Source organism: Dendropsophus ebraccatus, chromosome 10, assembly GCF_027789765.1.
Source record: "Dendropsophus ebraccatus isolate aDenEbr1 chromosome 10, aDenEbr1.pat, whole genome shotgun sequence".
Lineage (NCBI taxonomy): Eukaryota > Metazoa > Chordata > Amphibia > Anura > Hylidae > Dendropsophus > Dendropsophus ebraccatus.
Window position 1 is genome coordinate 45,200,876 of NC_091463.1, and position 23,796 is coordinate 45,224,671.

At 43.6% G+C, this 23,796-nt stretch overlaps 1 protein-coding gene across 3 annotated transcripts in view; it reads left to right on the top strand.

Moving 5' to 3' along the window:
* Positions 1-1,327: 1,327 nt before the first annotated feature.
* CENPI (centromere protein I) overlaps positions 1,328-23,796 on the top strand; it is a 39,651-nt gene continuing 17,182 nt past the window's right edge. The window contains exons 1-14 of one of the 3 annotated variants that reach the window (XM_069985737.1): positions 1,328-1,418; positions 3,429-3,542; positions 3,636-3,773; positions 3,889-4,007; positions 11,170-11,277; positions 13,580-13,628; positions 13,716-13,762; positions 14,892-14,981; positions 17,151-17,282; positions 18,066-18,212; positions 18,317-18,437; positions 18,662-18,750; positions 19,148-19,262; positions 20,396-20,460. In XM_069985737.1, the coding sequence (XP_069841838.1) occupies positions 3,443-3,542; positions 3,636-3,773; positions 3,889-4,007; positions 11,170-11,277; positions 13,580-13,628; positions 13,716-13,762; positions 14,892-14,981; positions 17,151-17,282; positions 18,066-18,212; positions 18,317-18,437; positions 18,662-18,750; positions 19,148-19,262; positions 20,396-20,460 (1,320 nt within the window). In that variant the 5' untranslated portion in view covers positions 1,328-1,418; positions 3,429-3,442. Of the gene's footprint in view, positions 1,419-1,508; positions 1,592-3,428; positions 3,565-3,635; positions 3,774-3,888; positions 4,008-11,169; positions 11,278-13,579; positions 13,629-13,715; positions 13,763-14,891; positions 14,982-17,150; positions 17,283-18,065; positions 18,213-18,316; positions 18,438-18,661; positions 18,751-19,147; positions 19,263-20,395; positions 20,461-23,796 lie in introns of those variants that run through there. The other 2 variants (XM_069985735.1, XM_069985738.1) reach the window with 2 other exon arrangements.

Sequence of the window (23,796 nt, forward strand, 5' to 3'; positions counted from 1 at the left end):
CAAATAAAAGAAAAGTTATACATGTTACATCGTTGTAATCGTAACTACTTGAGGAACATATATAACATGTCAGTTTTACCCACCCTGGAATGGTGTAAAAGCAAATACCCCCCCAATAAAAGAAATGTGTTTTTTTTTTCCAATTTCACCACACATTGAATTTTTTTCTGCTTTTGCAGTATACTTTATGAAAAGATTCAGCCTGCCATTGATATCATTGATGAGATCATCGATCCGATGACATAATTGGTCCAATAAAATTGTTGACATCATAGATCCGATGACATAATGGAGCCAATGACTCAGCAATCCGTCATCACCAATCTGATGACGTCATCGATACAATGACATAATCGAGCTAATTACATCATTGATAAAATTACATCAATGATATGATCGAACTGATGATGTCATCAATCTGATGACTTTACCAGTACCCTGCAGAACATCACATAACAGTGCACCCACACAACCCTGACCCTGCAGAACATCACATAACAGTGCACCCACACAACCCTGACCCTGCAGAACATCACATAACAGTGCACCCACACAACCCTGACCCTGCAGAACATTGCACAACAGTGCACCCACACAACCCTGACCCTGCAGAACATTGCACAACAGTGCACCCACACAACCCTGACCCTGCAGAACATTGCATAACAGTGCACCCACACAACCCTGACCCTGCAGAACATCACATAACAGTGCACCCACACAACCCTGACCCTGCAGAACATCACATAACAGTGCACCCACACAACCCTGACCCTGCAGAACATCACATAACAGTGCACCCACACAACCCTGACCCTGCAGAACATCACATAACAGTGCACCCACACAACCCTGACCCTGCAGAACATTGCACAACAGTGCACCCACACAACCCTGACCCTGCAGAACATCACATAACAGTGCACCCACAGACCCACAAAACTTCATATAAGTGCTCCTATATACCCCTTCATCCTGCAGAACACCACATAATGCACTCACACCCCCCTCACCGTGCACAACAGTGCCCTCAATGTGGCTTACACCGCACTCACTAAACTGCTGCCTCATAAAAAGCCAAACAGGCGGACGATTGCTCCTCCCACACATGAGACAGGTCACATATGCATGACGTCATCTAGGGTCCCCTGCATTCTAGCCGCCACCATAATAGTAGACGCAGCCGGTACATAAGGCGTGGCCTATGTACCAGCAGTCACGTGGTCCATTCATTCCCCATCTTGATAGGTCATCGCAGGTGACAACAGCAGTTCAATGTTTTACATGTGAAATTCCGTTGATGCTATTGGCTCTCGGTACAGGATGCAGCGTTTTGTGCTCGCTGCGCATGCGTAGTGGAATCGCGCGCTCCATTTCAACAGCTGAGTGTGTCGGTGTTGTGCTGGGTGCTTAGAAGTGTAAGTAGTGGCTACGGCTCACCCGATGATACGTAAACTTTACGGAAATCCTGCAGTATCCATAACGACACAGCTCCAATACCTTGTGATTTGGAACTGCACGAGAGAGCGGGGTGTTTCTGTATTAACAGCAGGCGGGCTCCGGCCACAGTGCACTATGACTGACCGGGCAGGTGATGGCGCTGCGGGCTGGGTAGTGGCCGAGCTGCTGCCCCTGTATCAGGCTGGGGAGTCCACCCTCCTGCTCTGTGGCCCCCAGGGGCCACCCTCCGCCCTGCCTGCACCGCACAGCCATGTTATAGCGCCCCCTAACCTCAGTGTATCTAGTTCTTGCAGCCGCTCTGTAACTGTACAGGGACAACGCCCCCTTCCCGCATCTGTGTGCTGCACCAACCTGTGTATGTAGCCGGGCACTGCATATAGCTGTGTGCTGTACCCTGGTCACCCCTTATACCTGTGTGCTGTACCCTGGTCACCCCTTATACCTGTGTGCTGTACCCTGGTCACCCCTTATACCTGTGTGCTGTACCCTGGTCACCCCATATGGCTGTGTGCTGTACCCTGGTCACCCCATATGGCTGTGTGCTGTACCCTGGTCACCCCATATGGCTGTGTGCTGTACCCTGGTCACCCCTTATACCTGTGTGCTGTACCCTGGTCACCCCATATGGCTGTGTGCTGTACCCTGGTCACCCCATATGGCTGTGTGCTGTACCCTGGTCACCCCATATGGCTGTGTGCTGTACCCTGGTCACCCCATATGGCTGTGTGCTGTACCCTGGTCACCCCTTATACCTGTGTGCTGTACCCTGGTCACCCCTTATACCTGTGTGCTGTACCCTGGTCACCCCTTATACCTGTGTGCTGTACCTTGGTCACCCCTTATACCTGTGTGCTGTACCCTGGTCACCCCATATGGCTGTGTGCTGTACCCTGGTCACCCCATATGGCTGTGTGCTGTACCCTGGTCACCCCTTATACCTGTGTGCTGTACCCTGGTCACCCCTTATACCTGTGTGCTGTACCCTGGTCACCCCTTATACCTGTGTGCTGTACCCTGGTCACCCCTTATACCTGTGTGCTGTACCCTGGTCACCCCTTATACCTGTGTGCTGTACCCTGGTCACCCCATATGGCTGTGTGCTGTACCCTGGTCACCCCTTATACCTGTGTGCTGTACCCTGGTCACCCCATATGGCTGTGTGCTGTACCCTGGTCACCCCATATGGCTGTGTGCTGTACCCTGGTCACCCCTTATACCTGTGTGCTGTACCTTGGTCACCCCTTATACCTGTGTGCTGTACCCTGGTCACCCCATATGGCTGTGTGCTGTACCCTGGTCACCCCATATGGCTGTGTGCTGTACCCTGGTCACCCCTTATACCTGTGTGCTGTACCCTGGTCACCCCATATGGCTGTGTGCTGTACCCTGGTCACCCCTTATACCTGTGTGCTGTACCCTGGTCACCCCTTATACCTGTGTGCTGTACCCTGGTCACCCCATATGGCTGTGTGCTGTACCCTGGTCACCCCATATGGCTGTGCGCTGTGCCCTGGTCACCCCTTATGGCTGTGCGCTGTGCCCTGGTCACCCCTTATGGCTGTGCGCTGTGCCCTGGTCACCCCATACGGCTGTGCGCTGTGCCCTGGTCACCCCATACGGCTGTGCGCTGTGCCCTGGTCACCCCATACGGCTGTGCGCTGTGCCCTGGTCACCCCATATGGCTGTGCGCTGTGCCCTGGTCACCCCATATGGCTGTGCGCTGTGCCCTGGTCACCCCTTATACCTGTGCGCTGTGCCCTGGTCACCCTGCTTCCGGCTGTGCGCTGTACCCTGGTCACCCTGCTTCCGGCTGTGCGCTGTACCCTGGTCACCCCGCTTCCGGCTGTGCGCTGTACCCTGGTCACCCCGCTTCCTGCTGTGTGCTGTACCCTGGTCACCCCGCTTCCAGTGTGTGTAGCTGAGATGTTACCATTTAGGCGTTCACTGTTGAATTTTCTTTGATGTAGACCCTGTTCATTCGATGTCTGGCATGAAAGACCCCGAAACTGAGATGGCAACGGTGAAACTAAAAGACTCCTCAACCCAACAAATGGAGGAGGCACTTCACTACTTCAAGCGGAGTATGTAAAATGTATACTTAATGTATGTATTCTTCTAACTTCTTTATATTAAAAAAAAAACCTTATGATTAATTTCTATTTTTGTCCTTATAGTAACCTCCAAGGTACCCATGAAAGGAAACCTTACTCTTATCCAGCACCTTACTACCATAGAGTCTATTGGCCTCAAGCATGGAATCCCAGCAGATGGTGTTAATATTCTACTCCGACTTGCTCTGAGTGGCAACCTTGGTAAAGTACAATATTAAACAAGTGTTTGGTTATATACTGCAGACTAGCTGAAAATCACATACTTCACTCTTCTTACATAATAATAGTAATTTTTGTTTTGTTTGCCTTCTACTAGTGGACAATGTAAATACTCGAATCTTAAAATGTCTGGTTCCTGCTACAGCGCTGCAACAGGACTGTATTATTGCTGCTGTGTCTCTGTTCTGTACTGGAAGAAGTACCCCCAGCACTCAGGTCAGTTTTTGATTTGTTTCCATACACTATAATTATCTATGAAAAAAGGGGGTTTATGGGCGTAAAAATAAAATTGTTTTAGTATTGAGAGTGGGAGCTCTACGCTTGTGATGTTTCATTTGTGCATCATATGTCAACTCACTGCAGTCAATAACTGACTGTGCTGGCATGTCCTACACAAGCTAAGCATCAGAGGAAGCAAGGAGCAGCAGGCATAGGGGCAGGTGAGAGTACATCTTTTTAAAATATTTGTTTTTTTAATTCTGTTTATTGGCCGGCGAATGTCATAGTGGCAATCCAAAGTTATTTATAACACAGAAAGATGAAATGTACCACTAATCCAGAATGTTCAGACAGTGTATGGTACGGTGCCCTCCTCAATCGCTATAGTCCATTCCGTTGCTACTAATTTCATTCTAGGCATTTGGCCGGACCTCATAGACTAGGGTCTGTTCAGAGTGCCAACGTCCTCCTTGACTACTTTGACCCTGAGGACTGCCCACATGCCTAGGTAATGGGTAATTTACATGCGGTGTAGGAATTTTACAAAGTCCGTTTTCAGGGGTTAGTAGTAACACTGCTAGCGCTTATATGTCTAGAATTAGTAATATAAGCTTTATTACACTATATTTACAAGTGGCATTTTTATGCTGACTGTTTCCCTTTAACCTCTTAGGGACATATGACGTACCCGTACGTCATATGTCCCCAAGAGGTGTTCAGAGCGGGGCCGCGGCTATTAGCGGCCACGGTCCGATCGCCGTGCCCGCTAATACAGTAATCAGATGCAGCTGTCAAAGATGACAGCTGCATCCGATTACCGGATGCAGCACTTCCCTGGTGTCTAGTGCAGGCAAATAGCGGAAAAAAAAAAAGTGCGTCAAACTCCTAGATGCCAGCGCTGCCTCAGAGGAATCACAGGGACGATGATGGTAATATTTAAAAGGTTTATTTAGAATACGCACAGAGTATTACGCGTTTCAAAAGCATAAGCTTTCTTCCTCAGATAGTTGTGCATACAGAGTGTAGGACAGTGGGAGTTTAAAAGGACTGAGAGGATTGAAAAAAAGGGCGCCAATCCCGCCCATTACTGTTGCTAGGCAATAATATAAACAAACCAGGAGGTACACAAACACTAATCAATACAGTTGTATACATAGAGTTGATGTAATGATAAGGCAAAAGGTATATATTACACTGCAGCTATTGGGAACTAGAGGCAGATCGCTACAGATAAATGTAATGAGATTGCAGGAAACCAAAACATGTTAGATCCCTCTGGATACATTGTAACAGTGAGGACTTGTTCTGCTGAGACTGTGTGCCGAGAGCAGAGGTCACGTGAGCAGATGTGTCCAATTACAGAGGAGGTGTGGTGAGAGGGAACCAATGAGGGCACTTAGGGATGTGCCTTCAGCTTCAGACTCCAGCAGGAGGGAGCTGTCAGATCGTGTTGTGAAACTGGAATCCCCATCAGGCTGTGGCGTAGTACAAAGGCTGATATCACTGTGCTGAGCTGCAGGGGGATTCATGCTGAGCAGTTCGGCTGTCCCATGGGCATGGCAGGCAATAGAAGAATGCTATAGAGGCAGGTAAACTGCAGCTGGTAGTGGAAACCGAGGAGGGGATTATCGCATAACAGGGATAATGTATATATACACAAATATAGATAGGTAAACTATTGGAATAAATTCATGATGATAAAAGAATACCTAGAAGTATATAAGGTAAACATAAGGGGATTAGAGGTAAACACATTCCTCAGGGGGTATATTATCACATAAAAACATTAAATTAGTGATAAAACCATATCAAGGGAATAAAATCATGATGGTGAATAGTCTATATCAATATAAATAAATAAATAATAGTAGGATAAATTCATGGGGGGGGAAAAAAGGTAGAATAATGATAATAATTAATGATCAATAAATTAAAAAAATAATCAGAAAAATAAAACAAAGGAACATGGTGATATAAACAAACAAACAAACAAACACGCAAACCACTATATCTATGATGGTATATAAGAATATAAATAAGAATGAAATGCACCAAAATATTGGTATTAATATTCGAAAAAGGCAAAGCAAATTAGTACACGTTTTCTATATATTCATTTAATCCTTTAGGGACCAGGGTCTTAAGCTTATAGATCCAAAAATTTTTTCCCTTTTGCGCAGGGATTGGAATCTGTGACCGCCTTTGGGGATCTGCTCGATGGGGGTAATGCGGAAGGCGCTAAAGTTGGAGTTAGTGCAATCGATGGCATGTCTGGATACACTATGTAGATAGAACCCCTTCTCCACGTTAGCTCTATGTTGGTTCATTCTCCTCCTTAGGGCTTGGGTGGTGCGATATAGAATGAACCAACATAGAGCTAACGTGGAGAAGGGGTTCTATCTACATAGTGTATCCAGACATGCCATCGATTGCACTAACTCCAACTTTAGCGCCTTCCGCATTACCCCCATCGAGCAGATCCCCAAAGGCGGTCACAGATTCCAATCCCTGCGCAAAAGGGAAAATTTTTGGATCTATAAGCTTAAGACCCTGGTCCCTAAAGGATTAAATGAATATATAGAAAACGTGTACTAATTTGCTTTGCCTTTTTCTAATATTAATACCAATATTTTGGTGCATTTCATTCTTATTTATATTCTTATATACCATCATAGATATAGTGGTTTGCGTGTTTGTTTGTTTGTTTGTTTATATCACCATGTTCCTTTGTTTTATTTTTCTGATTATTTTTTTAATTTATTGATCATTAATTATTATCATTATTCTACCTTTTTTCCCCCCCATGAATTTATCCTACTATTATTTATTTATTTATTGATATAGACTATTCACCATCATGATTTTATTCCCTTGATATGGTTTTATCACTAATTTAATGTTTTTATGTGATAATATACCCCCTGAGGAATGTGTTTACCTCTAATCCCCTTATGTTTACCTTATATACTTCTAGGTATTCTTTTATCATCATGAATTTATTCCAATAGTTTACCTATCTATATTTGTGTATATATACATTATCCCTGTTATGCGATAATCCCCTCCTCGGTTTCCACTACCAGCTGCAGTTTACCTGCCTCTATAGCATTCTTCTATTGCCTGCCATGCCCATGGGACAGCCGAACTGCTCAGCATGAATCCCCCTGCAGCTCAGCACAGTGATATCAGCCTTTGTACTACGCCACAGCCTGATGGGGATTCCAGTTTCACAACACGATCTGACAGCTCCCTCCTGCTGGAGTCTGAAGCTGAAGGCACATCCCTAAGTGCCCTCATTGGTTCCCTCTCACCACACCTCCTCTGTAATTGGACACATCTGCTCACGTGACCTCTGCTCTCGGCACACAGTCTCAGCAGAACAAGTCCTCACTGTTACAATGTATCCAGAGGGATCTAACATGTTTTGGTTTCCTGCAATCTCATTACATTTATCTGTAGCGATCTGCCTCTAGTTCCCAATAGCTGCAGTGTAATATATACCTTTTGCCTTATCATTACATCAACTCTATGTATACAACTGTATTGATTAGTGTTTGTGTACCTCCTGGTTTGTTTATATTATTGCCTAGCAACAGTAATGGGCGGGATTGGCGCCCTTTTTTTCAATCCTCTCAGTCCTTTTAAACTCCCACTGTCCTACACTCTGTATGCACAACTATCTGAGGAAGAAAGCTTATGCTTTTGAAACGCGTAATACTCTGTGCGTATTCTAAATAAACCTTTTAAATATTACCATCATCGTCCCTGTGATTCCTCTGAGGCAGCGCTGGCATCTAGGAGTTTGACGCACTTTTTTTTTTTTTTTTTTTTCTCCCGCTATTTGCCTGCACTTCTACGGGCCCCTTTGGGAGCATCCCGGTCTGTCTCTCCCAGCTAGCTGCAGCCCTGAAACACAGACGCCAAGTTGAAACAGGATACAGTACCCCATAAAGGGGTGATATGCAACAAGCCCAAGGGGCTTTAAGGTGAGCCTCTTTCTATCTTTTCATTACCCATTGGTACCTACGGTATCACACGAGGCGCCGCCTCCCGCCTTTCGCTTTTTTTCTTTATCCTATCTGGTGTCTAGTGGGGAGATCGCTCCTCCAGGACGTTGTCCCAGTGGAGCGATCCAAACGTCTGTGCCGGCCGGGTGTCAGCTCCAAAATGGCGTTGATCCTGGCTCGGCACTCGGATGCTTTCGGCTGCAGCAGCCGAAAGCATCAGAGTGCCGATCTCATTGATCTTTGCAGTATAACTATACAGCAAAAATCTCAATGAGCGATCAATGCACTTATACTAGAAGTCCCCCAGGGGGGCTTCTAGTATAAGTGTAAAAAAAAAAGTGTTATTAGTAAAAAGTCCCCTCCCCTAATAAGTCTGAATCACCCCCCTTTTAAATAAAAGTAAATAAATAAATAGACATGTTTGGTATCGCTGCGTGCGTTATCGACCCGAACTATTAATTAATAACATTCCCGATCTTGCTTGGTAAACGGCCTAATCACAAAAAAATCCCAAAGTGCAAAATTGCGCGTTTTTGGTTGCATCAAATCCAGAAAAAATGTAATAAAAAGCGATCAAAAAGTCGTATATGCGCAATCAAGGTACCGATAGAAAGTAAACATCATGGCGCAAAAAATTACCTCACACAGCCCCATAGGCCAAAGGATAAAAGCGCTATAAGTAAGGGAATGGAGCGGTTTTAAGGAACATATATTTAACAATGGTTTGAATTTTTTACAGGCCATCAGATACATAAGTTATACATGTTATATATCGTTGTAATCTTAACGACTTGAGGAACATGCATAACAAGTCAGTTTTACCCCAAGGCGAATGGCGTAATAATAAAAAAAAAAACAAAATAAAAAAAACGTTTTTTTTTTGTTCAATTTCACACATTGAATTTTTTTCTGGTTTCGTAGTATACTTTATGCAAAAATTCAGCCTGTCATTGCAAGTGGCGCAAAAAATAAGGGCTAATGTGGGTCTCTAGGTGGAAAAATGCAACGAAAACACAAACGAAAATTGGCTCTGTCCTTAAGGGGCTAAAGGAGAGGTCCTAACAATCATGTATTACTGACTGGCTCGGTTGAAAGGCATTTTCTCACGAGTTGTGATGACATCTTGACATCTTGAGGGTGGGGGGGAGGGTACTAAGAGAAAATACACTACCTGGCTAATGGACTGTCCGCTCGCCAATCAGTGACTGCAGCAGCATCTCGCTCCAGTCACTGACTGGCTGAGCGACCAGTCAATCAGCCGGGACGTGACATTGACAATCCAGGAGATACTGGAGCCCGGCGGAGATACTGGAGCCCGGCGGGTGTCACGGAGCGGCAATCCAGTGCTGGAGAGGCACGGGGAGAGGTGAGTTAAGATTGTTTATGTTCCCTGCCTGTCCTGAGATTTGAAAGCAAATGCCTGTGGACAGATTTGTTGTTTAACCCCTTAAGGTCAAAGCCAATTTTCGTTTTTGCGCTTTTGCTTATTCCATTTTAAGTTTAAAAGTCAACAGCGCTTGCATTTTTTAACCTAGAGACGTATATGAGCGCTTATTTTTTGCGAAACCAATTGTACTTTGCAATGACAGGCATTATTTTTCCATAACATATGCTGCGAAACCGGAAAAAAATCATTTGCGCTGTCAAATTGAAAAAAAAAACGAATTTGTTTTGATTTCGGGGAGTTTTGCATTTACGCCGTTCGTCCCATGGTAAAACTGACTTGTTATGCATGTTCCTCAAGTCGTTACGATTACTATGATATATAACATGTATAACTTTTATTGTATCTGACGGCCTGTAAAAAATTCAAACCGTTGTTAACAAATATACGTTCCTTAAAATCGCTCCATTCCCAGGCTTATAGCGCTTTTATCCTTTGGTCTATGGGGCTGTGTCAGGTGTCATTTTTTGGGCCATGATGCGTTCTTTCTATCGGTACCTTGATTGCGCATATTTTGATCACTTTTTATTACATTTTTTCTGGATTTGATGCAACCAAAAATGCGCAATTTTGCACTTTGGAATTTATTTGCGCTGACGCCGTTTACCGTGCGAGATCAGGAATGTGATTAATAGTTCGGGCGATTACGTGTGCGGCGATACTAAATATGTTTATTTATTTGTTTATTTATTAATTTATATTTATAAAATGGGAAAAGGGGGGTGATTTGGACTTTTATTAGGGGAGGGGATTTTTTATTAATAAACACTTTTTTACTTTTTTTTTTTTACATGGACTAGAAGCCCCCCTGGGGGGCTTGTATATACATAGCACTGATCTCTCATAGACATCAATGCTGTGTATATACACAGCAAAGATCCATCAGATCGGTCATAGATTGCTATGGCCTGCTGCAGGCCATAGCAATCTATTGCCGAGCCGGGATCAGCGTCATTCCGACGCTGAGGCCCGGCACGGGCAGAAGAACGGATCTCCCCCCACCGTGATCGCATCGCGGGGGGGGGAGATCCGACCCACTAGACACCAGGGATAGTGTGCATTAAGCACTTCAATGCAGCTGTCAGGTTTGACAGCTGCATTGAAGTGCTTAATTAGCCGGCGCGGCAACGGGACCCGCGCCGGCTAACAGAGGCACTGCCCGGCTGCACGTGTCAGGCTGCCCGGCGGGACCCCGCTCTGAACACCCCCTGCGGCACCATGACGTATCAGATACGTCATGGGTCGCTAAGGGCTTAGAGGTTCTCCAGCCAGGACCCCTTTTTAAGAAAGGGGTTAGTGGAAAAAAACACCTACTTGACTCCCTTGTTGCAGTGCTGAGTGGGCCCTCTACATCACATCTCAGAACCCAGAAGCGGCCACACACCAGGATCTGAAGGAAGGGAGTACAGGTGCCAGCATGGGAGCCAGGCGGGTAATTGTATGTTTGTTTGCTTTTTTCTACTCGTTCCCTCCCTGGGTTTTCTGCAAAAGGGGTCTTGGCTGAGCAACCCCTTTAAATTATGTAACTGTTTTCGGCTTCCCAACCTTCTCCAGCTACCCCACACAGGCCAGAGGGGGCTGAGAAGCCATTTTCACAAGAAAGGAATACTTCTTTGATAATCAGGTGTATGCTTGTGCTACGTTTGTCTGTAAATTGTGTTTGACAATCTCTAATTTTTCAGCTAAAGAACTGTTTATTCTTTGACAGATCTTGTTTATTCGCTGGCTGATCTCTGTGTTTGATCTCATTCCATGCAAAGATGTCCTTTCCTCACTTTACAACTTTTTCTTCTGTTTGCTACAAGATGACAAACTGGTAGGAGAACTACTGTTTTTTTTTTTTGTTTGTTTTATCATAGTCTGCATACATCCCTCATAATCCAAGATCTTTCCTGGGGTCCGTTCGTCAGGTGATGCAGTTATTGTCCTAAAAAACAACTTTTAAACTTGCAGCCCCGTGCCCAACGGGAGTATCTGTGCCCTAACTTTGCACCACCCCTCCGTCCCTCCTCCCCACCCTCTTCATCATTAGGAATGTCACTGGAACGGTTTTTCCTGTCTGAACATTACACAGGTGTCTTAACGATCCAGCCCATGTGCCGTCCTCACACAGCTGATGAATAGGAGACAATCTGCCTGGAGCATTCCTAATGATGAGGAAGGCGAAGAGAATGGACGGAGAGGGTGTGGCAGCCTAATTCATACACAATCTAAGCCCCAGCCGTTGGGCACGGGGCTGCCAGTATAAAAGTTGTTTTTTAGGACATTAACTGCATCACCTGCCAAACGGACCGCAGGACAGATCTTGGATTAAAAGCAGCTATCCAAAGGTACAAGCGGTTTGGGGGAACAGATTGTGGGTACAGAGTCGCTTTAAAGAAAGAGCTGTCCACAAAATGAAGACCTCACCTGTTTTCACACCTTATTTTATAACATACGTTATGGTGATTGTTTCAGTAAATCTTTCTTCAGTGATCTTTTATCATCTGTGGATTGTGCTATCTCGGTGGGGCTTCATGTTTGAAGCGCCACTTAGCCCGCCCACGATGCCACCGTTGGTGCGGCCCCGTGACATCGACGCGTAGGCCCTGCCCCTCAATGGCCATTGGGACAGACCAGCATAAAGGTCTAGGCCCCACCCCCTCTAGATCGACTCATACCAATGCCTGCCGAGGGGGCAAGGCCTATGTGGCCATGACGTCACAGGGGTGGGGCCAATTGTGGGCAGTGCAAAGTGGTGCTTCGCCAGTGAAGCCCCGCCCAGGTGGCACAATCCGCAGATGATAAAAGATCACTTTTTACTTGAACAAGCACCATGACATATGATATAAAATAAGGTATTAAAACTGCTAAATTTACCCATTACACCTGTGTAGAGAAGTCAGAATGCAAAAAGGGGGTTGACAGTGTCACTTTAAACTGATGAAAATACTCACCTTTGTGCAGTCTGCATGTATAGTCTACCTCGTGTAGAGCTCTAGTGAGACCACATATGGAATACTGTGTCCAGTTCTGGAGACCTCACCTGCAAAAAAAAAAAAGATATCAATTAAAATAGAACTGGTCCAAAAGGCTACACAAATGGTGGATGGTCTAAAGCATAAAATCAGGAGGGACTTGAGGATTTGAAAATGTATAGTTTTGAGAAAGTAAAAGTGGACACATGATGATAACATTTAAATATGTTATAAATAAGGTTCAGGAGGGAAGTGTTTTTAATTTAAAAAACAAAACAAGGGGGCAATCTGAGGTTAGTTGGGGGAAAATCAGAAGCGAAATGGGAAACATTACTGAAAGAGTAGTAGATGAGTGGAACAAACTTCTAGCAGATGTGGTAGATAACTCTATGATAACTGATTTTAAACATGTGTGGGTCTCAATCACTCAATTATATAGTAAGCATAAGGTCTACCACTTTTTTTTTTTTTTTATTATGTGTAGATCTAGTAGTAGGATGCTAAAGGGGTACCAACATGTCAGACTGAAGAGAATATACCACTTCCTGTGGGGCATTTAGCAGCTGATGTGTAAATGATTTCTAACTTCTTCCATGACAGCACTACAGAAGCCTGACGCCACACCCTACACTCCCATACAGACGATTTTAAGAAACTTTGTAATTGGGTTTATTAGCCAAAAAATGCTTTTTTTATCATAAAAAAGCAGTTTGAAGCGCCCCCCCCCCCCCCCCCCTTCATGGTTTTCTATGAAGAGGGGAGGGGTGGAGGGAGATGAGGCATCAAAACAGGACAACAAAGAGTTAATTTACAGCTACATTACCGGGCTATCTCCTCTGAAGTCAGCACTGACCTCTCTGACCTCTGAATACCGGCTTTATTCCTTTGTTGCTCCTCCCCCTTCCCTCTCCATAGATTACACAAGGCTCTACTTGATGTAAAACAGTCGAGATTTCCTGATAATGAGCAGTGAATGAGAGGAGGGGGGAGGCCTGGGGAAAGTCTTTTTGAATGCAGATAATGGCATATTTGCCTAATAAACCCAATTACAAAGTTTCTTAAAATCGCCTGTACTATTGATTTCTGGAAAAAAAACAAAAAAAACAAAACGACAGTGACACTTTAAATCATTTTATACATTTTTTTTTTTCATCCCTGCAGTGTCCGTTTTTATGTCACCTGCTCTACCTGCTAACCAGAAAGGAGCATGGTAAGAGAATGTTTGTGTATGAATGTGTAATATTGTGAGATTGCACCCTTACATTTTTTTTTCTTTTTTTTCTTTTTATCCTAACAGTAAAGGCATACAGAGTAAGGAGTCTACTTGACCTGCAAAGCAAGAAGGTATGAAATATGACACTACAGCATAATCCCTAAGTGTGTGTACGTAAATAATCTTCCCAATAGAAGCTATGGATTGAACCAGGGCTGGTAACTGCACTGATCCCAATGCGGAAGTGCACACCAGCCTGTGGATGACCTGCAGTCATGGAACTGCTATTCATAACACTCATGCTGACTTGTTGAGAAAAATCTGTGGATTGGATGTCTATGTTAAGGGGGTATTCCCATCTCATGAAGTTATCCCCTATCCACAAAAGGGATAACAAACTGATCCCAAGAATGGGGACATAGTTGTGTTTGGAATGGCTGAAGCATGTCAGATATGCATGGTCCACTGCTCTTTGGGTTATCTGAACTTAGCAGTGTTCGGTGGCAGCATAGAGAATAATTGGAGCTTGAGCTGTGCTTGAATGGTGTACTTCATTAATTCCAGGGTCAACTATGTCCCGTTCTTCAAATCGGTCAGGGTCACAGTGATTGGACCTCAACCAATCAGCATATTATACCTGTCCTATTGATAAGTGGTAACTTAGTGAGATAGAAATACCTTTATAAAATGACCAGAGACCAGTATCCTATTTTTGTTGTCACTTCACACAGCCCCCTGCAGCCACACTTTAAAGTGACACTGTCACCCCCTTTTTGCATTCTGACTTCTCTACACAGGTGTAAAGGGTAAATTTAGCGTTTTTCATAACTTATTTTATATCATACGTCATGGTGCTTGTTCAAGTAAAAAGTCATCTTTTATCAACAGCAGATTGTGTCAAGTGGGCCTTGATGCCCATTGGTGGGCCGACCTAGAGGGGGTGGGGCCTAGACCTTTAGGCCAGCCTGTTCCAATGGCCGATGAGTGGGCGGGGCTAACAGTGGTGTTGTGGGCAGGACTAAGTGGCGCTAATGCCACGAGGCCCCGCCCACTTAACACATCTGCAGATGATAAAAGATTACTTTTCACTTGAACAAGCACCATGATGGATGATATAAAATAAGGTATGAAAACTTTACATTTACACCTGTGTAGAGAAGTCAGAATGCAAAAAGGAGGTGACAGTGTCACTTTAACTTAACGGTATTGTACTTTTGCAAGTTTTAAACTGATTATACCTTTTTATTATACTTTTTGCAGGGTTTGCAACCACATATCCTTGGCCTTTTATCTATGTACAAAGTTTTCTGTCCAGAGTTGGTTTCTCTTACTTTACCCAGCAGAATAAAGGCAAGTTATTATTATTATAATAAGGTGCAGTTAATATTCCATTCTTAAGGGGGGAAAATAAATGATCAAAAATAAGGATCTGATCCAGAAAGGCCACACTGTGCTGGCTAGATGAGCTGAAGCAATTTTTAAGGAGAACTTTGGGCAAGATATAATATTTCTCAGAGGCAGGAGTGTGGGGGGCTATATCAAAGAATTTGTACCTACCCATGCCCCTGCAGCCTCACCACCACCAAACACTGACAGCCTCCGGTCTCCTACAGCTCCTGGCTTCTTGTGTCAGCGCGACCCAGAGAAAAGTACCCACTCAGCCAGTCAGTGACTGCGAAGGTGTCCCGTCCCAGTCACTGACTGGCTGAGCGAGAATCTCTGAGCCAGGTCTTGATGTTGCAGGAGCTGCACAGAGTCCAAGAGCAATGACCCTGCACTTTGAGGGGCACGTGGACGGTATGTAAAACTTTTTTTTTTTTTTCTTCCTCCACAGCCTATGCACTCTGTGAATTCTGACTGGCAAAATTTGGAATCTTGTGTATTCGTTTTTTCTCCTCTCCCTCTAAGAGCTATAACTCTTTTATTTTTCCATCTACAGGGGCATGTAAGGGCTTTTTTTTCAGAAATGTGTACTTTGTAGTGGCACACTTCAATTCTCCAAATAATGAATGACGAAACCAAAACATTATTATTTGAGTTGAAATTGGGGGGACAATTTTATTTTTATTTTTTGGGGGGGGGGGGGGTTGTCTGTGTTTAGGCTACGCGTTGTATGGTAGAACTGACATGATATCTTTACTCTATAGGTCAGGTTAAATACAGAGAGGTGCATGTTTTAAACAGCTTTTCTAATGTTTTACATTTCGACTGGTTCCGACTCCACAGCCCTAAATATAAGGATGGTAACAGAGCAATTTTAAACATATTTAGTTTTTTGTTTTTAAACATGAGGACAAAACAAAAGTGCAAAAAATGAAAAGTGGCTGAGGAGGGAAGGGGGTTAAAGGTTACAAAGTATGCTCAGTAATGTTTTACATTTATGTCATTGAGACAGGTCCTGTCTGTCATGTAAGTTTGCTGTAACACGTATCCCTAAATGCTGTTAAATGCTTGGACAAGATAGCAGCCCCCATAACAATGTACAATGAATATAATAAATTACAATAAGAACATAGAACCTTATGATAAAAAAACATGTTCCAGTATCTGTCTCCAATGAGTAAAATAAAGTCTAGGAGATACATTTTCTTAAAGGGGAAGTCCCGGAAAAATTTTAAGATATGTTATTGCCCAACAAAAGTTATGAAAATTATTAATAGACACTTATTATGGGAAATGCACCTATAGTGCATTTTCTCTGCACTTACTACAGCATAGCGTGTTCAGGTGTCTCTGTAAAGTTGGTGATGTCACGTCACATAAACTGCGGACACTTGCTGCAGTGGTCGGACAGACTGGAGCAGCGGGAGTCGTCAGTTTATATGATGTGACATCACCAACTTTACAGAGACCTGAACACACCATGCTGTAGTTAGTGCAGAGAAAATGCACTATAGGTACACTTCACATAATAAGTGTCTATTAGTAATTTTCATAATTTTTGGTGTGCAATAACATATCTTAAAATTATTTTGCACGGACTTCCCCTGTAAAGGGTTATTCCCACCTTACCTTTTTTACCTTGCACATTGCTTCACTTCCTGGTTTCCTCTGTGGATGGACTTCTTCACTGTAATTGGTCCTCATCACAAACAGCACTAGGGCTGGTATCGTTACTGCACATAAGGTGGCAAGGGAGCCTGTATGCACACTAAGGGTATGTGCACGCTACGCAATACATGCAGAATGCACGTATTCCGTAGTGTGCACATACTCCAGCCAGGGAGGCTAACACATCAGAGGGTCTAGCAGGGAGCGAGAGCTAAAAAGGTAATCAATTGCAAAGTTTCTTAAACTTTTAGATAGTTATGGAGATATAAAAAACCCACTTAAAGGATCTAACCTAAACACCTAAAATCTTGGTGTCTGATAGCACAGGACATCTTCTGAGGTCTTGTGGAGTCCATGCCTCAATGGGTCAGAACTGTTGCAGAAAACTAAAATTTATTCTAATTAATCTAATTCTAAAATAAATTCTAATCCATCATTTTTTTTTAACAAAGTGTTGCTCTTTTGCAGATGTACTTTAAGGATTCTAACTTGCTCTTTAAGTTAAAAACTATCACAAGAATTAGCTTGGGGGATCCTGTTAAAGATTATAGGCTGTCTGCAGGAGAAAGTAGCAATCCACCATCCAGATCTGTCAAAAGGGTGAGTTTATGTATTTATTTTTTTGTTTTTCTTGGAAACTAACTATCCTCCATAATGTCCCAACTACCTTTTGTTATATATTGATGTCTTGTCACCACTTTTTTAGGACTTTTTTTGGACCTTTCCTTCCTGGAGCTGCAATATCACAGCACATTTAGATCTAATGTTGTACACAGTTGGGTGTTTTACATCTACAATATGGTGTCCTAGAGTGTTCAGTTTTGCCTCCTGTGTTCTTAAGGTCATGTATTCTGTGCAAATATGAAATATACTTTTTTAATGCTATCTATGACATGCCATCTGACAGTCATGTAAACATCAAGAACCTCTAAAGAGCCCCTGTCTGTTTTTATGCTGACTTCACTTCTGTATACAGCTGTTTTCCTTGCACATGTTTTCTTGTCAGTTTTAAGGGGGCACTCCCGCAAGAAAAAAAAAGTAAACTAATATAGATTTGTAAATTGACTTCTATTTAAAAAAATATTTTAGTACTAATCAGCTGCTTTATGTCCTGAAGGAAGTGGTGTATTCTTTCCATTCTGAAATGGTGCGCTCTGCTGCCACCTCTGTCCATGTCAGGAACTGTCCAGAATAGTAGCAAATCCCTGTAGAAAACTTCCTGCTTTGGACATTTCCTGTCACAGACAGAGGTGGCAGCAGAGAGCACTGTGTAAGACTGTAATTTACAAATCCGGATAACATTCTGAAACTATTTGATTTCAAAACAATTTTGTTTAGCTGAAATACCCCTTAATGCCAAGTTGATTTTTTTTTTTCTTTCAGAAGTGGAACAGTAATCCATATGTGCCTGTGAGCAGCAGTACTGTTTGGAACAGTGATTCCAAGAATTTTATATCTAGTAGTAAGACTTATCCCATGGAGAAAATTCAGTCATTTTCACAGCTGCTGGAGAACATCCTTAAACTTCAGGTGATGACTATTCCTGGGAATTTTCATATTTACTAAACAAGTCTACCAGTCAGATTGTTGGTTGAATTAATTTTTAACAATGTCATTTATCCTTTTCTCTTTAGCTTCCAGCACAGATGGGCTGTGTAATACGGAGTCCTTTATTGTTGAATTACATTAACTGTATTAGAGAGGATGACTCTTTGCTACGACTGAACTATTGGTTGGCGTTTACACTTCATGAAGGTAACACAAGAATTGATTATATTACTTGGCATGTTTCTCAGATTTCTCATGCAATACACCAGCATGTCTATGGCATTGGCTTTTGGTCTAGAGAATTTTAAGTTCATATTTTGCACTCTTGGTTTAAAATGCCTTTTAAAATGATTTGTAAATTTTGACCTTTTAAATTTTTGTGAAATCCTGTTATCATGTTGATATAAGTGGAGTGTTCTGTTTGTTTGCAGAATGCGCCTGGTACACAGGACAGAAACACAATAAACAAGAAGTGGAAGCTTTTTTAAACACTGTTGTGTACACACAAGAATTTCTACAAGTAAGGGTTTTGCTTTTTTTTTTTTTTTTTTTTTTTTTTTTTTTTTTTTTTTTCCCTTTTCCCGCATTTTACTCTCTCCCCACACCACACCACTGTGGTGCCAGTAAGGGGGTATTGCCAAGTCGTGAACCCTCTTTCTATACCTGGTGGCTTCTGGCTGCTATCATTTTAAGTGACAGGAGGGTTATAAATGTAGAGGCAAAGCAGAATGTGGTGGTTCATCATGACTTTTGGCTCCTTTTGACCTGCCTGTTTTCATCTTTTAAGACCCTTCTGGATCAAGTTCTTGTCAGCACACAGAAAAGGAACCTGCTTAAATTTAGATCCTGTTAATTTCGACCCCTCAAAAAAAAAAAGAAAAGTGTACCCTAAGTTTATTTATTTCTTATTCTTATAGGAAGGACTGTCAGGTACTGAAGAGTTTCTTCATAAATGTTTACCCTGCTGGAATGGGATTTATTGCACCCAGATATTGCAGCTTATCAGATGGATTCCACTTTACTCCTTTTTAGGTGAGCAAAAGAAGAAGCCTACATGGGAAAACACAACCTTGAGTTAGTATCTCTACCCATTATCTGTGCAGTGTTGTTATGCTAGTGCAAACAGGGCTTCTGTCACCAATTTACTGGAGCATTGTTGAATACAGTGATTATTACAAGGTTTAAGATTTACACTGAAGCTGAAAATACATTTTAAATAGCTGTCTGGTAAATGTCAAATTAGCGTCAGCGTTTCACGTAAGCGAGCGCCGATATGCTAAATCAGCAATTGCTTACTGAGCCTATTTAACAGCTTGATAATCATGCAGCAAGTAATGCAGAAACATCATTAGCAATTTCCGTGCGGCCGTTGCTATATATAATAAAATTAATAAAGTTTTACTTACCTCTCTGTGCACCTCAGTGTCGTCCTGGCTGTTCCTCGATGAATGGAGCTGAGGCTGGCACGTCTGAAGCCATCTGTGCAGTGACAGGCTGTTAAACGCAGTGATGAGAGTTCAGATCAGCTGATTGGCTCCTTGGCTGATCGTTGTCTTTATTACATGGGGCAATATCTGATTGGGCAGATAATAGGACTTTTAGGCATTAACACTCCCCTTGACAGAGTGTACATGTTTTCTAAAAAGCAAAGGCACTGCCGAACACCTCTGATGAAAGTTTTATCTTAAAGGAGACCTGTCACCCCCCCCCCCCCCCCGTGCCGGGGTGACAGGCTCCCGACCCCCTTTAGAGCCCCCTATACTCACGTGATCCCGCCGGGTACCGCTTCCTGAGCCGTTCGGGTCACGGAGATATCAGCGCCCGAAGCCCGGCGAGCGCGCTGACAGCAGAGTCAGATGCCCATAGAGAATGAATGGGGAGTCCGATGCTCCGTCATTCTCTATGGGCATCGGACTCTCCTGTCAGCGTGCGCGCCGGGCTTCGGGCGCTGATATCTCCGTGACCCGACCGGCTCAGGAAGCGGGACCCGGCGGGATCACGTGAGTATAGGGGGCTCTAACGGGGGGGTCGGGAGCCTGTCACCCCGCCACGGGGGGTGACAGGTCCTCTTTAAAGAGCAGAAAGATTGAGCATGTTGACATACAGCATGCCTCACCGCTGTCAACCTATTTCCATGAAATTAAGTTTTTGTTTTTCTTCTCCAGAAATTGGACCTCTGTTGTTTGAAACTCTTATCCAACTGTTTGTCTCGTCATCTTTGAGTTTTAAAGTGAGTATATATGAAACAATTATATATTTTTAATCAAGATTTTTCATGTAGCAGAGTTGCTGTTAATAGAAGAGATACCCCACAGAGATTGGTGCTGTGAAAAATGTATTCTCTATTAATAAGCCAAATCAGTCCTAGATAGCTGGACACCCTTTAAAGAACAAGAAATGCCTCTAAAGATCAGAAGGCAGCAGCATTTAGGTAAGCCTTCTGGTTCTTCAAACTAATTTTGGTGCCCCACATCCCTAGTGTGACGATATCCCCTCCCCTTGGTGAGGGGCCCTGCTTTACTTGGAAAGCACATCACTGAGGGGATATATCGTCACACTGGGGTTTCTGGGCCTGCCGCCAATGCATAGAGGCGGACTGGTGCACAAGAAGAAAACTGCAAAGAGCGCAAGAACCAGGCGGCATTTAAAAAAAACAAAAAACAGTAATGGTACATTCGCTTTAAATTTTATGGTAAAGTGCAAGTGGTAAAAAGAAACCTTCCATATATTATATGGTAAGATTTCAATGCAAAGTACAATTGGTACTACAAAAAACAAGTCGTCTTAAGTTTTTGTTTATAGAAAAATATTATGGTTGTAGGTATAAATTTATATTCACATTTGCAATTCCATGGAGGGAAAAAAAAATTATAAAAAATGGACGTACATCCCCATGGCACACACTATTTAATACTAATCGATCCAGTGATCCAGCAGCCCCACTGCTGCCTGATTTGATCGTCTGTGCCCCATCACATCTTGCACCTGCTCCTGTGTGGCGACCCTCATTGCTGCAGTCCGGTGGGGCCCATAGGGTTATGTCTGTCTGCAGTGGGGCTCCTGGACTACTGGGTCGCTCCATCCTTGGGCACTGTTGCTTCCGTGGGGTACTTGCTGTGCGGCACTGCGCCATTTAGTTTAGGGACCCACACAAATTAGGAACCTTGAAGCGGTGTGTGGGCTTATACACTTTCATCAAGTTGTAAGTTACTCCTGATCTTGGTATTTAATAGTGCTGAGAAGTGCTTTTGACAAATTCTTAAATTCTGCAGTGTTAGGAGAGTTATCAACAGAGGTCTCTGAAAGCTGAGCTTCTCCCAGCAGCCTTAAAGGACAAGTGCCATGAAAAACTTTTTCCCAGTAATTGAAGCACATTACAAAGTTATATAACTGTGTAATATGCTTCAATCACCTATCTGCCTCCCTTCTCTGTCTTTTCCCCCCTCCACCCCCCACCAGGAAGTGTCCTGACTCACACAGACCTGATTACTGTCGTCACAGTCACCAAGCTCTTCTCTCAGCTCCTTCTCCTGTTACACTAGCCTCCCCCCTCCCCTGCCTTGTCAGGTGACAGGCTTGCTCAGCTCCCATTGGCTGAACAACTGCAAGCCATCACTTGTCACATCTCACTTGCTTATCTTCCCTCAGACTGACTCGGGCACATAGGCAGCTCCCCCTCCCCTCATACCCTCTCTCCTGCTGCCGTGGACTCAGTGAAGGAGTCATGTCACTAGAGAAGATAAGCTGAGCAAGCAGAGTCACCTGACAAGGAGGGGAGGGGGAGGCTGGTGTAACAGGACCTAGAGCAGCCCTCCTGCTGATGACTCACCCTCACAAGAAGGAGCTGCCTGGTGACAATCAGGTCTGTGTGAGTCAGGACACTTCCTGGTGGGGGGTGGAGGGGGGAAAAGACAGGGAGGCAGATAGGTGATTGAAGCACATTACAGAGTTACAGTGAGTCCAAGAAGTATTTGATCCCTTGCTGATTTTCTTTGTTTGCCCACTAATAAAAACACTATCCTTCAGCACTTTTAATTATATTCTAACATGGAGAGACAGAATATCAAGAAAAAAATCCAGAATATAATTTTAAAGAATATATTTTAATTAATTTGTATTTCAATGAGGAAAATAAGTATTTGATCCCTCTTGCCAAACACACTCAATACTTAGTGGCAAAGCCTTTGTTTGCAAGCACAGCGGTGAGACGTTTGTTGTAGTTAACCACAAGTTTAGCACACACACCAGGGGGAATTTTGGCCCACTCTTCTTTGCAGATTCTCTCTAAATCATGAAGGTTGGTGGGCTGTCGCTTGGCAACTCTGACCTTCAGCTCCCTCCATAGATTTTCGATCGGATTGAGGTCTGGCGACTGGCTGGGCCACTCCATGACCTTAATGTGATTTTTCTTGAGGCAGTCCTTTGTTGCCTTTGCTGTATGTTTAGGGTCGTTATCATGTTGGAAGACCCAACCACGGCCCATTTTCAGATCCCTGGCAGAGGGGAGGAGGTTGTCCCTCAGGATTGTGCGGTACATGGTTCCATCCATCTTCCCAGTGATGCGGTGAAGTAGCCCTGTACCCTTGGCAGAGAAACACCCCCAAAACATTATGCTTCCACCTCCATGCTTGACGGTGGGCACAGTGTTCTTGGGGTCATAGGCAGCATTTTTCTTCCTTCACACATGGCGGGTGGAGTTGAGGCCAAAAAGTTCAATTTTGGTCTCATCTGACCACAAAACCTTCTCCCAATAACTTGGTTCATCTTTCAAATGATCATTGGCATACTTGAGGCGCGCCTCCACATGTGCTCTCTTCAGCAGGGGTACCTTTCGGGCACTGCAGGATGTGAATCCATTGGTGCGCAAAGTGTTGCCAATTGTTTCCTTGCAAACTGTGGTCCCAGCTGCCTTCAGGTCATTTGCTAACTCCTGCCGAGTGGTTGCAGGACGATTTCTGACTGTTCTCAGCATCATTGCCACCCCATGAGGCGAAATCCTCTTTGGAGCACCGGGCAGAGGTCTGTTGATTGTCATGTTATACTCTTTAAACTTTCTGATAATTGCACCAATAGTTGTTACTTTCACATCCAACACCTTACTAATCTTTTTGTAGCCCATTCCAGCTTTGTGAAGGTCAACAATTCTGACTCTGGTCCTGTGACAGCTCTTTGGTTTTACCCATGTTGGAGACTTGAAATCTGTGTGATCTGTCTGATTCTGTGGACAGTTGTTTTTCACACAAGTGATTAGTGAGAACAGGTGGCTTCAGGTCAGGTAACAAGTTGATTGGGAGTGTCTAACTGGTCTGTAAAAGCCAGAACTGCTAATGAATACTAAGGGATCAAATACTTATTTCACTCCATGAAATACAAATCAATTAATATATATTCCTTAGATTTATTTTCTGGATTTTCTTTTTAATATTCTGTCTCTCCATGTAAGAATACATATACCATTAAAAGTATAGAATGATCATGTCTTTATTAGTGGGCAAACAAAGAAAATCAGCAAGGGATCAAATACTTCTTGGACTCACTATATATAACTTTGTAATGTGCTTCAATT